General features: G+C 38.4%; 1 protein-coding gene across 10 annotated transcripts in view; it reads left to right on the top strand.

The window, feature by feature from the left end:
- Positions 1–16,090, top strand: part of LOC140126356 (protocadherin alpha-C2-like) — a 217,662-nt gene that overhangs the window by 96,518 nt on the left and 105,054 nt on the right. Inside the window, exon 1 of one of the 10 annotated variants that reach the window (XM_072145740.1) lies at positions 9,098–11,555. The exons of the other annotated variants lie outside the window; for them this stretch is intronic. Coding sequence (XP_072001841.1) covers positions 9,219–11,555 — 2,337 coding nt within the window. The 5' untranslated portion in view covers positions 9,098–9,218. Of the gene's footprint in view, positions 1–9,097; positions 11,556–16,090 lie in introns of those variants that run through there. 10 annotated transcript variants of the gene reach the window in all.

Below are 16,090 nucleotides of genomic sequence, written 5' to 3'. Positions count from 1 at the left end.
TCAATCTGATGATGTGATAACTGCGGTTATTAACTCAATTGAATCCAATGGTCATCAGTGAATAGTACCAGAGTCTCTGGACAACTCTTGGTGGTAGATAACATTAAATATAAGGGTGATTAGTAGGAAGTTGGAAGATGATATTACTTTAAATGTCAATTCACTGCTCAAAAAAGTTAGACAAAAATTAGCTGTTTGGGCCAGAATGTACATTTCAATGTCCTTTAAAAATGGTTATATTGCCCAAGGTCTATTTTCATTTTACAGAACTGATCAATAATAATTCCTCTCAGGATATAAAAAACACCGGAGGCACAAAAAAGAGACTTTATTTGGTGTGATAAGAGGGCATGTATAAGCCTAGATAAATTATAATACCCAGTGAATAAAGGGGGTTTGTCACTCCCAAATTTTCATAGGTACTTCTTGTCAGCACAAATACCGAATATTTTAGAATTTAATTTAGAATTGGTGCAATATATTACTGGGAACCAATGCGGATTTCTAAATGGTTATAGTATTTGGGGAATTTTAGAATCCAAAGGGGCATATTAACTAAAAATGTTGGAAACTGCACTAAAAGTGCTGTGCCTGTGTATAGGGTGCAACAGATTCATTAAGATCATGTGAAAGAAATCATGAATCTGTCACTTCCCTGCACTGGCCTAACAGAGTTCACCAATTTTTTTGTGGTGCAACTTTATCATAGGGTGTGCCACAGACTTTGCATGTGAAATATGGCGCACGGTCTGACTGAGCGCTGGAACGCCCCCTAATTTGATGTTGCATGATGGAAAGCGCAGATGCACCACAAAAGAGTCACGTGTGATACAATAGCGGCAAGGACACTTCTTAAATACCTGTGCAAGCAGTTGACACCTAAAAGAATGGGCAAAGTCTGTCAGAAAACAGGCGCAAAGCCCTTAGTAAATGTTCCCCATTGTGTTTTTGAAGGTCAAGTTTAAAGGGGTATTCCAGGAATCAGCATAATTCATATACAAATGGGTACTCAAAATATAAGCTAATGTGTAATTAGTTGATATTTAAAATTTTGCTTCCATTAGCAGAAAAATGCTGGTAACATAGACTGTAATGAAGAATTCAAATGCTACTGGCCCTTTAATCAGTCCGTTAATTTCCTCCGCGCGGTCCGTTGCAGGACAGAAGATGGCCGCTGGTCACATGTCCACATCACATGTCCTGTACCTGCCTGAGCAGGTCATGTGATCACCACTATGTTTGGCTGTAGTCGGTTGGTTGCACTGCATCCAGTATGGCCGGTCTTGTGGTGATGACAGTTACACATCATTACTATGGTAACAGAGCAAGAAAGTCTGTTGTATCATCACTGGGAGCAGAGCATAAGTGGTAGGAGGAGTTATTGAGAACTAAAGGATCATGGAACTTGTAGTTTCCAGTGGCAGCCATCTTAGTGATAACTCCACCTACTTTAGAGAGGCCATAAATTTTGTAAATCATAAAATCTAATTATTTAAGCTCAGTTTTGTGCCTAATGAAGCAAAAATATGAAAAAAGTGCGTGCGGCTCACCCTTTCTGGCAGTCTTGAGATTCCGGCACTGTGGGGTAAGGTTGTATGTGTGAATCCAGCACACCTGGAGTGCAAGGAGCGATGTCCGCTGGGACCCGGACGTGGGAATTGGATCTTGAGAAGAAAGACTTATCGCAGCACTTCCATAAAACGTGACTTTTATTCCAATAGGATTAAAAACATGGTGTGATAAGCAGACAACAGCCGACGCGTTTCGGGCAACTTGTGCCCTTAGTCATGGCATACAAACAATACATCATCTCATCAATTTAAAAGCAACAACTACCAATCACAGCCTGGGGGTGTGTACGGATCATGTGATGCACTACGTCAATGGATGGGCGTGTGCGTCACGTGCTGTATCATGTGATACATTGCATCAGCGAAAGGGGCATGTGGAATACATAATCCCCGAACAAGCAGTACAATGAAATTTGTACATATATTAATCCTCGTCGTACAGGCTTTAACATAGGAATACAAAATATCTTATAGAAAAATGACTTATAGGAAAATAACAACAATATCAAGTCCATAGGTGCCAAAGTAAAACAGATTTGGTCACAAAAGTAGCATTTCAAAAGTAGTCAGATTACAAAGTACAACAAAGGGTAAGTACTGATGATTTGGGAAAAAGAATCGACACTGATATGTTGGAGGCTTTTCAATAGAAATATGAGAAGTCCGTTCTGAAATTTAGGCCAGTCGGAAAACGTGTTCCTAGCCTAAAAATCCAGAGGACCTCTCTCTGTAATAACACACTCTTTTTGTTGCCTCCTCTTTTCGGGGAAAAATTTTTTTCTATGCCCAAAAAACGAAATGTGCCTGTTTCACCTGAATGTACACTTGCAAAGTGCCTATAGGCACCTGACATGTTACAAGATAGATCTTTTGTGCTGTCCCTTAGATGTTCCGCTATCCTGGTTTTCAGTTTACGAGTGGTAGATCCTACATAGAGGACTTTGCATTCGGTACACTCAATGATGTAAACAACAAATGTTGTATCACAGTTAATAAACGTTTTGATAGGATATTTGCACGTTTCATTAGTAGAAAAAAAGTGATCAGCACATTTAGAATAAATGCAAACATTGCATCGAGATGTGCCGCAACGAAAAAAGCCCTTGGTGTCGAGCCAAGTTTTCGTGTGGGAATTGTCGCTAGTAAATAAGCTCGGAGAGAGAATAGACCCAAGGGTTTGTCTTTTTCTGGACACAAAGTTACACCCGTTCTTTAAGATGGCTCTAAGTTTGTCGTCCTGGTATAATATCGGGAGATTTTGTTTAAGGACATTGACTACCCTATTATAATCAGAGCTATATTGGGTAGAGAAAGTGACCGCAGAATTATTGGGGTTTTTTGATGGATCCCTACTTTTCTTGTTACCTCTAATGCATGACAACATCTCGGAACGATTCTTGCTTTGGCCTATCTTGAAGCCTCTCTGTATCATCCAATTCGGATATTTCCGAACGGATAATCTAGTGCTGAGTGCATTGGCTTGATACATGAAGTCTTCATGGTCCGAGCAGCCTGGTGAACCTGGTGAATTCACCTACTGGGATGGCTTTCACTGTATGGGCAGGGTGATTACTAGATGCATTAAGGATGGTGTTTCCTGCTGTGGGCTTTCTATATAGCGTGGACACTACCCTATTCTGTGATGGGAGGCCCACTAATAGGAGATCCAGGAAGGAAGTCGTTGTGTCATTAACATTGTATGTGAATTTAAGGTTAACATTGTTGTTATTGATATAGGCGACAAAGTCTGGCACGGACGGCACACCTCCCGACCACACAATCAATATGTCGTCGATGTACCGCCCGTACCAGACGATGCCACCCCTGAATACATTCTTGTCTGAGTAGATGAACTCCTCCTCCCACCAGGACATAAATAGGTTTGCCAATGAGGGCGAAAAGCGTGCCCCCATTGGCGAACCCCTCGTCTGGAGGAAGAAGGCCCCATCGAATGAAAAATAATTATGGGAGAGCAAAAACCTTGTGGCATCAATCATAAATTCGCATAGCTCAACCGAATATGTGCTGGATTTATATAGGTGGTGTGCTAATGCAGTAATGGCCAAATCATGTGGTATTGAACTGTATCGAGCAGTGACGACACAAGTTACCCAAATGTAATTGTCCTTCCATGTAAATGTTTCGAAAATTCTAAGTACTTCTTTACTATCCCTCAGATATCCTGGGAGCATAGTTACTAGGGGTTGCAAAAGGTCATCTATCCATTTACAAAGTTTCTCATTAACTGAACCAATACCCGAAATGATCGGTCTGAGAGGAGGTGGGAAGTTATCCTTATGAATTTTTGGTAATCCATGGAAGATGGGAATGATAGGGTTGTCTGGGCACAAATAGTTAAGATGTTTGTGCCTAATGACATTGAGTAGTGTTGTATTCATTTATTTATATCATCATGGGTTTTTATGTCAGACGTTCATATTCCCGGAATACCCCTTTAAGAATAAGTTTCCCATTTTTACAATGATGCAATGGGTGTGGGAGCAGTTGAAATTAATTGTGGGTTGTAAGGGTTATTTTTGAGACACCTATATGGGGGTTTAATAGTTGGTCTCTAGGTCTCTTAGAAGAATTCACATGTATGGAGAGAAAAAGGGGTATTATATATTCACCAGGTTTTACATGAAAGAGGATTCAAATCATTTGAAGAATTGTGTTCAGAATATGGTTTGTGTGCTGAGGATTGGTTTTACTATGTGCAACTCAGGTATACCTTCAGGGTGGTTCTTGGGGAGGAATAATTTAAGAGGGAGGAACATATTATTCTTAGGATGATATACAAACATGTCAATAGTAGAGGTTTTATGGCAAAGGTATATCAGCAATTGAAAATATTGAATAGGGCATGTTCTAACAAATGGAAAGAGGAATTTGAGGATTTATCAATAAATGAATGGATGTACTGTTTGAATATGATTTCAAAAGTGACTAGCAGTATGTCCTATATCATATCCAAAAAATTTTTGACTCATGCAGTATATTACACTCCTAAATTGCTGAACCTTTTTAGGATAGATAAGAATAAGAAATGCCCGAAATGTAATTTGTTTGATGCAGACTTGGTTCTCATGATGTGGAGGTGCCCAAAACTGCAATGATATTGGAGGGATTTAGTCGAAAGACTACAATTAATATTTTCTAGTCAGATACCTAATGATCCAAAAATATGTGTCCTGGGTACTAAAGTTGGAGTATTGGGCCCGCAGTCACGTATATTGTATGGGATGAAAGGCTTGCTGATAGCTAGCGAAATCATAATGTATAACTGGAAATCTGTTCAGCCACCTAATGTTGAGGAGTGGAAAATGAGACTGGATCTTTTAATCACAGCAGAATAAAAAGAGATATGCACATCAGGTAGAGCATTGCCCTTAAGGGATATCTGGTAATTATGGATAAATAGACCACATATTAGGTAATATTTTTATCCTTAGAATTATTATTTGTTGGTTGTTTTTTTAATTACTTATTTATTTATTTTATTCATTAATTTATTTATTTTTCTATTCCTCTCTCACTCTGATTGGCGTCTCTGAGGTATATAGTTTACAAAAAAAAAAAAATAGAATATAGAATGTCTACTCCAAAGACATTAGTTACCAAAATGTGATATTTAAACTAACGAGAAAGGCTTCCAGACTGTTTTAAAATTTCCCAAATGTATCAACCATAACAACAGTCTATGGCAGTGAGTTCCATAATCTCACTGCTTTTATAGTTAATAATATACTGCAACAATACATACATTTACAAGTATTTGTGCATTGTAATCAGACCCCCCCATCAGTAAATATCCCAACATTTATGAACCTATCTTTATATTCCAATCTACTCACATCTCTATTTACCTTGGCTGCTCTCCGAAAAAATTCTAAGTCCAGTTTGTTTGTTAAAAAAAGTCATAGGATAGATCTAGTCATTATGTTTGTGTATATAGGATGAAACTACCAAGTGTCTATACGTCTATATTTATATTCATGAGTTTGCACATACCCATACACAATACGGAGCTCACAGTCCCAAACCAGTCCCTCAGTTAAAATCTTTAAGAAAAATTAAAAACCAAATCTCAAAGTGTACGGTGACAACTCCTTTCAATTGTATATTTTCACAAGGAGGAAACTGCAAGACTTCATCCAGGAATAGGTTTCACATTTAGGGCATCAGCTGCAGGGTTTCATTCCCCTCCAACATGTCAATAGACTGTCACCCCTGTTTGTATTCTAGGGAATAATGCATACACCAGTTACTAATCTTCCTTTTACTATTACTATTTTACTAGTACTATTACTTCACATGTCGGAAAGGGGTTAATAGTCAAATACTTACATTTGGTAAAACAATACACAGCACATCTAAAATCGCTCGACCCTGGGTTTCACCAACACGGCTTCTTCTGGGGCTTCTTCAAGAAGAAACCATATTGGCGAAACCCAAGGTAGGGGGTGGATGACTTGGGAAATATATAAATTGACATTGAAAGGAGCTTCAGTTTTTAATAAATATTTCTTAGAGTGTCTATAAGTGCGTCTATTCTAAGAATAGATTATTTGTTGGAATTTGTTGGAATAGTTTGTTTATTAATGTTTATGTGTGACAGTTGTGTCATAATTGCTGATGTGTAGTGTTTTAGCTACAGTGTTTTTGTTTGCACTGTTCAATTTAGAAATAATGTCAGAATTAGGTAATATCCAGCGTCTGAGGACACAAAGTGTACATGCACAGTTTTGAACCAACCAAACACAACATTTTATGTATTATATTTTTTCAATAACTGTATAAAATAAGCAAAATAAATACTTTATAGTATAATTTAAGCTGGAGTATTGTTAATGGGAAAAGGGCACTTGTTTTTTAATGAAAATGTTTTATTTTGGTTAATTGCAGTGAGAATTGTAATGTTTACTCATGCATGAATTTTATTCCCTTGGTTCCACATTGTGTTAATTTGCATCACTGGTGTTATACCAGAAATACAGGATTGATGCTGGCAAAGGAGTTGTATCTGCACCATCTGTTGCAGGTATCAGCTATATGCTACAGGGGTGTTTTTACTACAGTATTTAGACAGCTGTCTAACATATTATGATATTCAATAGCATCTGTGACATTTCAGGGGTTAGACAGAGGAAAAATGGTTCTGATACCTTACATTAATTTTTCTCCTTACCGTTGGCTCATATTGGTTTCTAATTAGCCTGCCAAATTACATAGTTTAAAAATGTATTTTGTCAACATCCCCCCCCCCCAAAAAAAATAAGTCCTTTATCTTGAATAGATGAAAATGATACACATAGGGGCAGATTTATCATACGCCGCTTCTCACACACTGGCGTATGATAGAAGCCATGCCCACCACCATCCCCCCGCATACATCAAGAGGCCTAAGCCAGGCAGAGCTACGTCAGGTCGGACCTGGCATTGTTTGGTGAAAAAACCTGTAAAGACAGCAATATTACCCCATATGTTGGAAAAATATCACAAAGACTACAGGAGAACTAAGGAAAGGGAGAATGGATGATGTAGTTCTAACAGAGCTTTGGGCAAAATAAAGCCCATGGGGTGAATTTATTCATTAAGCACCATATGACTACATTTTTGAGAAATTATCTTCACAGGAACCTTTTTTTTTAATAACATCCAATGAAGAAATGTTTAAATTTGGCAAATGAATTTAATTAAATGTAAATGCCCAGATGGAAATACCCCTTTAAGGTAATGGATGGGGCACCAAGTAGATGTATAAAAGTTAAAACAATTTGTTGTGTGCTTGGGAAGCCTTATTTCTTGAGGATTTACAGACAAGGACATTGTGGCATTTTTGATAGGGTATATATTTTATGAAAAATAGATGACTGTTTGGCTGATATTTCATGACTTGCACCACAGTTTCACACTTTCTGGTACATTCCTTGAAAATTACGTCTTATTTTCTGTTCACTTCAAGAAAAGTGTGTGGAGCAAGGTAGGCAACAACATGTGGCCTGGGGTGCCGTTACCTGCCAAATTTTTATAAAGTAACTAGTAGCTCAAATCTAAATGCACAAGTGATGCATCAGAATTATTGAAAACTTTAAAAAAATGCTTTCGGGTCTGGCATCTTTTTCCTCATTTCTTATATTTTGTAAAAAAAATTGCCATATAGGCTTCAAATGGTGTAGTTAATTAAAAAAATACTCGTCCCAGCATACTGGTCAGTGCTATTGCCGGTCCCTGATGGCTTTGTCCAGTGATGGCTAACCTATGACACGTGTGTCAGTGCTGACACACATAGCCATTTTCACTGACACGCGGCTGCCTGAGAGTTAAGTTTCATCCTACATGATCAGGTGCAGTAGCCGGGAGGCTGAGAGATTGCACTGAGCTTCCAGCACTCCCCCCTCCTCCTCCTCCCCCGGGCCGGCCCCTCCCCATGTGTGAGCTGTGCCTAGTGTCTCCATTCAGCACAGGTATCAGCCCAGGGCACAGCAGGAGAGGTGACCCGGCCGAAAACCAGGGAGACTCCTCTGCAGCTCCTGATAGTTGTGGTGGGTGTAGGGTGGCAGCACAGTCAGAGGCCACATCGCTGCTGCCCTGTGTGATGTCCCAGCAGCTGCCACCTCTACAATGACCATCTCCACAGCAGGGACCAGGGAGGACAAAAACTCCCATCATACAGTGAGTAAGGTCAGTGCACTGTATGATAGAAGACAGTAATCAGGGCTTGTGTGTCAGTTTTGTGACATACAAGCCATGAAATAATTGCAACTCCTTGCAAATCTCCAGACATTGCGATTATTTTGCTCCGCACACCTTCTCCATGCCAAGAGGGCATGAAGGAAATGCGGACAGCGGCGTGACTGAAAGTTTGCAGGTTACTAAGCAATTTCACACCTGTATGGCAGTACATGGTAGGATCAATCAGACAATCCATGGTTAAAGTACCCTAAAAGTTAAATAGCATACATATTTGTTATTTAAACTATAAATATCACAAAAATATGTTTTTTTGTCAAGGTGACACACCACCCGAGTTATGCTCGGTTTTTTGGCGAATTTTGACATACCAAGCTCAAAAGGTTGCCCATCACTGGCTTTGTCTGTTGATGTTCCATTTCTGTCCAGGTGACTACTGTAGCCAAGCACTCGTCTCAGCTGTGATCTGCATACAGATGACAGGTGACTGCCTGCCTCTTCAGTGATGGCCCATTTGTGTTAGTCACAGCTTAAATCAAGAATTGGCTATAGCAGTAACCTAAATGGTCCGACAGCAACATTGACCTCTAATGCAGGAACAGTGTAAATTACTGTAATAGCAGCCTATAGAAAGATATATTTCAATTAGACATCCCCTTGCAGGACACAATAATGTAGAATATGACTTAAAATTAAACCAATACTTTTATAAGATAATCTAACATGCTATTGCAGATTTTTTTGGGGAAAAATCAATTGTAAAATCTTAAACAGACTGTAGATGTCACTGCTCACTTATCTATCGCTCAAGAATACAGAAATCATTTTCCTCCATCTTTGCTGGTTTGTCTTCAGTTTATGAACACTTGAGCAAGACCTGAGCTATCTTCGATCTCTAGGTTCCAACAAAGCTGGATTTATCAATATTAACTTCAATATTTAGAAACAGAAGAAATGCTCTGGCTAATATATCAATATGAAGGCAGGATCAGGTTGGTGTTATTCTTTTTCCTGCAATCCTATTGGGATCTGGTCTTGTGTCAGCTGCATTACATCATCCCTGAGGAATCCAAACATGGGACATATGTTGGAAGAATTGCTCAAGATCTTGGACTGGAAATAGGTGAGATCAATCCTAGAATGCTGCGTATAGTATCTAGAGATGATCGGGACTTTTTTCAGGTTAATTTGCAGAATGGTATTTTGTTTGTTAATAATATTATAGACAGAGAAGAAATATGTCCAGATACAACATTCTGCATTATACCACTGCAGGTTATTGTAGATAAGCCTGTGCAGATGTATCGTGTAGATATAGAAATAGAAGATATAAATGACAATAGTCCAGCTTTTTCTACCACTGTATATAACCTGGTGATTTCAGAATGGAAAGCTGCAGGTTCTCGTTTTCCACTAGAAGGAGCAGTTGATGCGGATATTGGGACAAATACAGTGAAGAGCTATGAACTAAGCATAAATGACTACTTTGTATTAGATTTTCAAAAATATATGAATGAAATCCGAACTTTAGAACTTGTTCTGAAAAAGCCACTAGACAGAGAGGAGAAGTCTATACTCAATGTTACTCTAACATCTTATGATGGTGGCAAACCAAGATTGAGTGGCACCACACAGCTTATCATTACTGTAGAAGATGTAAATGACAACTCTCCAACTTTTGATCAACCATTTTACCAATGTAACGTGCCAGAGGATGCACCAGTAGGAACATTAGTTGTGAGATTAAATGCCACTGACTTAGACCAAGAAAGAAATGGAGAAATCATGTATGCGTTTAGCAAATTGTCATCAACAAAAATAATGCGCATTTTTAGCTTGAATTCTCAGTCAGGTGAAATTAAACTTAAAGAGACTTTGGATTTTGAAACTACTAAAAGATATGAACTTCAGGTTGATGCTTTTGATAATGGAGATCAACCAATGGTTGGTCATTGCAAAGTTCTAGTGACTGTTATAGATGTCAATGACAACCCTCCAGAGATAACCTTAACATCACTATCAATTCCTATTCCAGAGGATTCGCCACAAGGAACAACAATTGCCATAATTAGTGTTTATGATAAAGACTCAGGATTAAATGGAAAAGTAAATTGTAAAATTTCCAAAAATATGCCATTTAGAATAAATCCTGCATTTATGGGGGATTTTTCTTTGACAGTAGATGCACCATTAGATAGAGAATTTAAATCTAAATATGAAATTACAATAACTGCCACAGATGAAGGTTCACCACCAATGTTGGTTTCAAAAACACTTGAGCTTGATATCAGTGATATCAATGATAACTCTCCTTACTTTTTGAAATCTTCTGACACACTTGTTATCAAAGAAAACAATCCACCAGGTTCGCAAATCTATACAGTGTCGGCCTTCGACCCAGACGTTGGCCAAAATTCTTTTATTTCATATTCAATTTTTGATAGCAGAGTTGATGGAATTCCTATATCCTCCTACCTCTCCATCAATCCTGAAAATGGCAAATTATTTGCTTTAGTTTCATTTGATCATGAACAAGTGACTTATTTCCAATGTCATATGAAAGCCACTGATGCAGGCCTACCTCCACTCAGCTCTAGTCTAATACTAAATATCTTCATTGAAGACATCAATGACAATGCTCCTTCATTTTTCCTTTATGAGTCTTCAGTCAAAACTCCAAAATCAGCTCAACCTGGACAACCTGTAGTCAAAGTGAAAGCAATGGATCTGGACTCTGGATACAATGCTTGGTTATCGTATAGTTTTAAGGATATGTCACCAAAAATACCCTTTTCAATTTCCCAACAAACTGGAGAAATCAATGTTAAACGATTCTTCATGGACTCAGATGGTCAAGAGTACAAACTAACTGTTGTTGCTAGGGACCATGGAGAGCCAGCCATGACTGCTGTAGCTCAAGTCTTTGTTTCCTTGGTGGAATCAGGGGAAGAAGTTTTGAATGAGCCTCAAGATGCCAGCTCAGATGAGGATTTTTTAGATACAAATGTTTTTTTGGTAGTTGCTATTTGTGTAATCTCAACTATATTTCTCATTACTTTAATTGTTTTTACTATTTTAAAATGGCAAAAATACAGAGAAGAGGTCAATGAGTTGAAGGAAAATTACAAAATCTGTTCCAACACTGGAGGGAGTTGGATGTATTCACAGGAAAGCCAATATAAGTTATACTTGAATTCTGCACAGCCCAAAAATGACTTGATGGTTTTCACACCCAATACTCTTCAGACAACAAGAAGAATAAATGCTGGGGTTTTCGGAAGTTCCTTTCAGGTGAGTATTTCAGTTGATTTACATAAATGTTATATTCCACATTTAAGGGGTTTTCCCATAAAAGAAAGTTCTCAGATTTTAATATGCTAGTAATGTTTACAAAATAAAAATAATTTTACCCCCTTACTTTACAATTTTACTCAGTTTTACTGCTGCTTTAGCTCTTATAACTCTCAGTGATGGTCAGTATAATATACCAGAGTGTGGGCTGGGACTCTCTGATGAGACAGATCAGAGATAAGAGATGATGAGATCCATGAGATGGATATAACATACAATGACACAATCAGCTCTTCTATATATGAGCTACATCTGAGCTATAAAACAGACAGTCCTCTGCTATAATGATGTTATTTTGCTTGTAGCTTGTAGATTTAGTCTCATCACACTGCTTGCCGGCAGGAAGTGTGTATGTGTGGAGTGCAGAGAGACTTCAGCGAGCAGAAAAAATATCATAAGAAGAATCTGCCATACCTAATCCTATGCCAGAAAATTTATGGTCTGATCCTGGGTCAAACAAAATTGCATACACCAGAACCGATTTATATCTGTGGAATGCTAAATAACAGTGAATTAGAGAATGTGTTATTTTGTTATCCTGAGTATATTTAAAGGAAACCTACCACTTGAAGTGGCAGGTATAACAGGGAACTACCGAGCACCAGCTCAGGGTGAGCTGGTGCCAGAGCTTATTTTTGTTAGTGTTTTAAACCGCAGTATCGCGGTTTAAAACACATTTTAAACTGTATGACCGGATCTGCTTCGGCGCAGGGAGGTACGCGCTCGGTGCACCATGCGCGCGACGGTACTCGCGGCTACATAGGAAGTGAATGAGCCGCTGGCACGGTAGGTTTCCTTTAAGAATCTTGTCTTTGTGGGAATACCCCTTTAAGCTGCTTTTAAATTTAGTCGTGGACACTTTATAAATACATGTGTGAGCAGTTTTCACTGAAAAGAATGTGCAAAGTCAGACAAAAAATGGATCAGGGGGGGTTAAACAAACGCGTGCCATTGCCTTATTAAATATTTATACCTGCCTGCCTGCCATGTACTGTATTCCCATCTGGGCATTTACATTTAATTTAATTAATTTGCCATATGTAAACATTTCTTCAATTGGATGTTATTAAAAAAATGTTCCTGTGTGAAGATAATTCTCATAAATGTAGTCATTTTGTCCCTCAGAAACGTGATAGCTTCCCCGGATACAACCATGTCACACTCTGGCAGCAGTGGCCAGACATGCACCATTGAGTCCTGCCTGACCTCCTGGATTCAGCCCTCATTACCACAGGACGGCTGTGCGACATGTAGTAACTCCTGGACATTTCATATACAAAAACCTTTTGTTTCTTTGTGCTATCACTCCAGCAGAGGTGGTCATATCCAAGGAAGCCATCTCATTTCTAAGGGACCATATGACTACATTTTTGAGAAATTATCTTCACAGGAACCTTTTTTTTAATAACATCCAATGAAGAAATGTTTAAATATGGCAAATGAATTTAATTAAATGTAAATGCCCAGATGGAAATACCCCTTTAAGGTAATGGATGGGGCACCAAGTAGATGTATAAAAGTTAAAACAATTTCTTGTGTGCTTGGGAAGCCTTATTTCTTGAGGATTTACAGACAAGGACATTGTGGCATTTTTGATAGGGTATTTATTTTATGAAAAATAGATGACTGTTTGGCTGATATTTCATGACTTGCACCACAGTTTCACACTTTCTGGTACATTCCTTGAAAATTACGTCTTATTTTCTGTTCACTTCAAGAAAAGTGTGTGGAGCGAGGTAGGCAACAACATGTGTCCAGGGTTGGGGTGCCTTTACCTGCCAAATTTTTATAAAGTAACTAGTAGCTCAAATATAAATGCACAAGTGATGCATCAGAATTATTGAAAACTTTAAAAAAAATTCTTTAGGGTCTGGCAACTTTTTTCCTCATTTCTTATATTTTGTAAAAAAAATTGCCATATAAGCTTCAAATGGTGTAGTTAATTAAAAAAATACTCGTCCCAGCATACTGGTCAGTGCTATTGCCGGTCCCTGATGGCATTGTCTGTTGATGTTTTATTTCTGTCCAGGTGACTACTGTAGCCAAGCACTTGTCTCAGCTGTGATCTGCATACAGATGAGATGTGACTTCCTGCCTCTTCAGTGATGGCCCATTTGTGTAAGTCACAGCTTAAATCAAGAATTGGCTATAGCAGTAACCTAAACAGAAGACATCATTAAGGTCCGATAGCAACATTGACCTCTAATGCTGGAACAGTGTAAATTACTCTAATAGCAGCCTATAGAAAGATATATTTCAATTAGACATCCCCTTGCAGGACACAATAATATAGAATATGACTTAACCGCGATACTGCGGTTTAAAACACTAACAAAAATAAGCTCCGGCACCAGCTCACCCTGAGCTGGTGCTCGGTAGTTCCCTCTTATACCTGCCACTTCAAGTGGTAGGTTTCCTTTAAGAATCTTGTCTTTGTGGGAATACCCCTTTAAGCTGCTTTAAAATTTACTATAGATTACTGGTGTGATAGCTTGAAGCTTGATGGAAACCACAGAATATACAATGTAGTTTTTTATATTTTGCTCTTAATGTGCTATGTTCATTACTTGTTATAAATTGGTACTGTATGTTACTGAATATTCCATAAAATTTCATAACTAGATGTGTAGACATTTCGGTAAACTACTGTAACTCCTCTAGAATAAGGTCAGAGGCACTGGCACTTATGAAGAAGTAACCTTCGCTTTTTTTGTTGAAGGCAATGAGTGGGCATGGTGATCTGTAGCATCATAAATTCAAGAATTAAAATGTGAATGAAAATAATCCAGGTATTCTAATAGCTTACATAGGTTGCTGACTGAGCTCAAAGAAATCACACCAAAACTGGAGTATGGAATAAAGATCTTCCTCAGGAGGAAGTGGTACCTACCAAAATAGTTCTCTATTTTATTGCCAACACATAACCTTACATACAAACAACTTTGGAGGGGGACTCCACAGTTAGCAAGGAGTGACTACACAGATGATTGGTTCTCTAATTACCACATGAACGTAGCACTGTGGTATAATTTCTCCATAGTCCATATATGGCAGTGATAGTTCCGATCACGCTCAGTGAATCTGTAACATTGTTAGCAGAATTTCTCTGTAATTTCCAGGAACTGGCTGTGTCTATTCCAGGAGGTGTGTTTCCAGGATAAGAAAGATACTGGGATCTGTTGATCCACAGAAAAACACCATCTTAGTTGCAGCATTTAGGAAGCATGCAAAATAAAAGCATGTTTATCATTCATACAATATTACGTCACAAACCTCTAATCCAATAGGTGCCCAAAATGTGCGTCTTTGTGGATAAAAAAAATTTAAATTTTCTATTAATGACTCCTTAACTCGTACTGTTTCCAAGTCCACAGTTAAGTCTTTTGGCATCAGTGTAATTTCTCATGCTCTTTTACTGATCTGACAGAGAAAGAAGGAGAGCCTGGAGAAAAGGTAGAAGAGATTTATTACCACTTTTGCCTTCTCCTTTAAGTACGTAGGACTTAAAAGGTTTTTCCCACGAATCAAAGATTGGTCTTATCCACAGGATAGGGCCTAACTTGCTGATCGGTGGGGTTCTCAGTGATGTAGCGTTCAGGAATTTCTGTCAGCTCCATTGAAATGCATGGAGCAGAACGGGCATGTGCGGCCATTACTCTCCAGGAGCGTCAGTGGGGTCTAACTGGAAACTCATCGGACCCCTTGAATTCATGATCTGTGGGGGTCTCATCACTGAAACCCCCACCGATAAGTAAGTTGGGCCCTATCCTTTGGATAGGGCCTAAATTTGATTAGTGGGAAAACCCCTTTAAGTAGTTCTATGTAGGGAATAGAGGAGGTGGCAGTGCCACAGTCTCTATAGGACTGGCAGTCACTCTATCACCAGTTCGGAAAGGTTTACCAAAAATGCTTTATCTGATCGGCCAAGTACAGCTCTGATCCCCCTGTAAATGGGATCCTTATAGGTGACCCAGGTACAATAGAAAACTTGTAAAAAAGAAAAATAAATATAGCAAAAAAACTGTAAGATTGTAAGGGGTCTTTTATAGCCTTATTGGGGGCATAAAAAGTAAAAAAACACATCTAGCAAAACATCACAACGTCGCACCACTTACCCAAAACTATAAATATAATATATTAAAATGACTGTTACACAATATAGAATTACTTTATGGTTTTCTTTTTTATTTACTTTGAATGTAAAAAAGAATACATTACATTACAAAAAAGCCTCTGTAACTCAGGTGACGTTAGCCTGAGTGTCTCCAGCTCATTACCATATTTTACTTTAATAAAAACTGTATATGAACGAAGACACCACTCTGAGTAAGAACATTGTAGCAATCTACCATCAGTATATCTGATGGTAGACGTCCTTTAAAGGTTTTTACAAGTTAGAATTGATTTTTCAAAAGTTGCTCTGTTGCTCTGTTGCTCCGGGGACCTCTTTTTCAAACTGACCCACCCACTCCTGG

The sequence above is a fragment of the Engystomops pustulosus genome, chromosome 4 (genome assembly GCF_040894005.1).
Source record: "Engystomops pustulosus chromosome 4, aEngPut4.maternal, whole genome shotgun sequence".
NCBI classification, from domain to species: Eukaryota; Metazoa; Chordata; class Amphibia; order Anura; family Leptodactylidae; genus Engystomops; species Engystomops pustulosus.
This window is presented reverse-complemented; position numbering and strand designations above follow the sequence as displayed.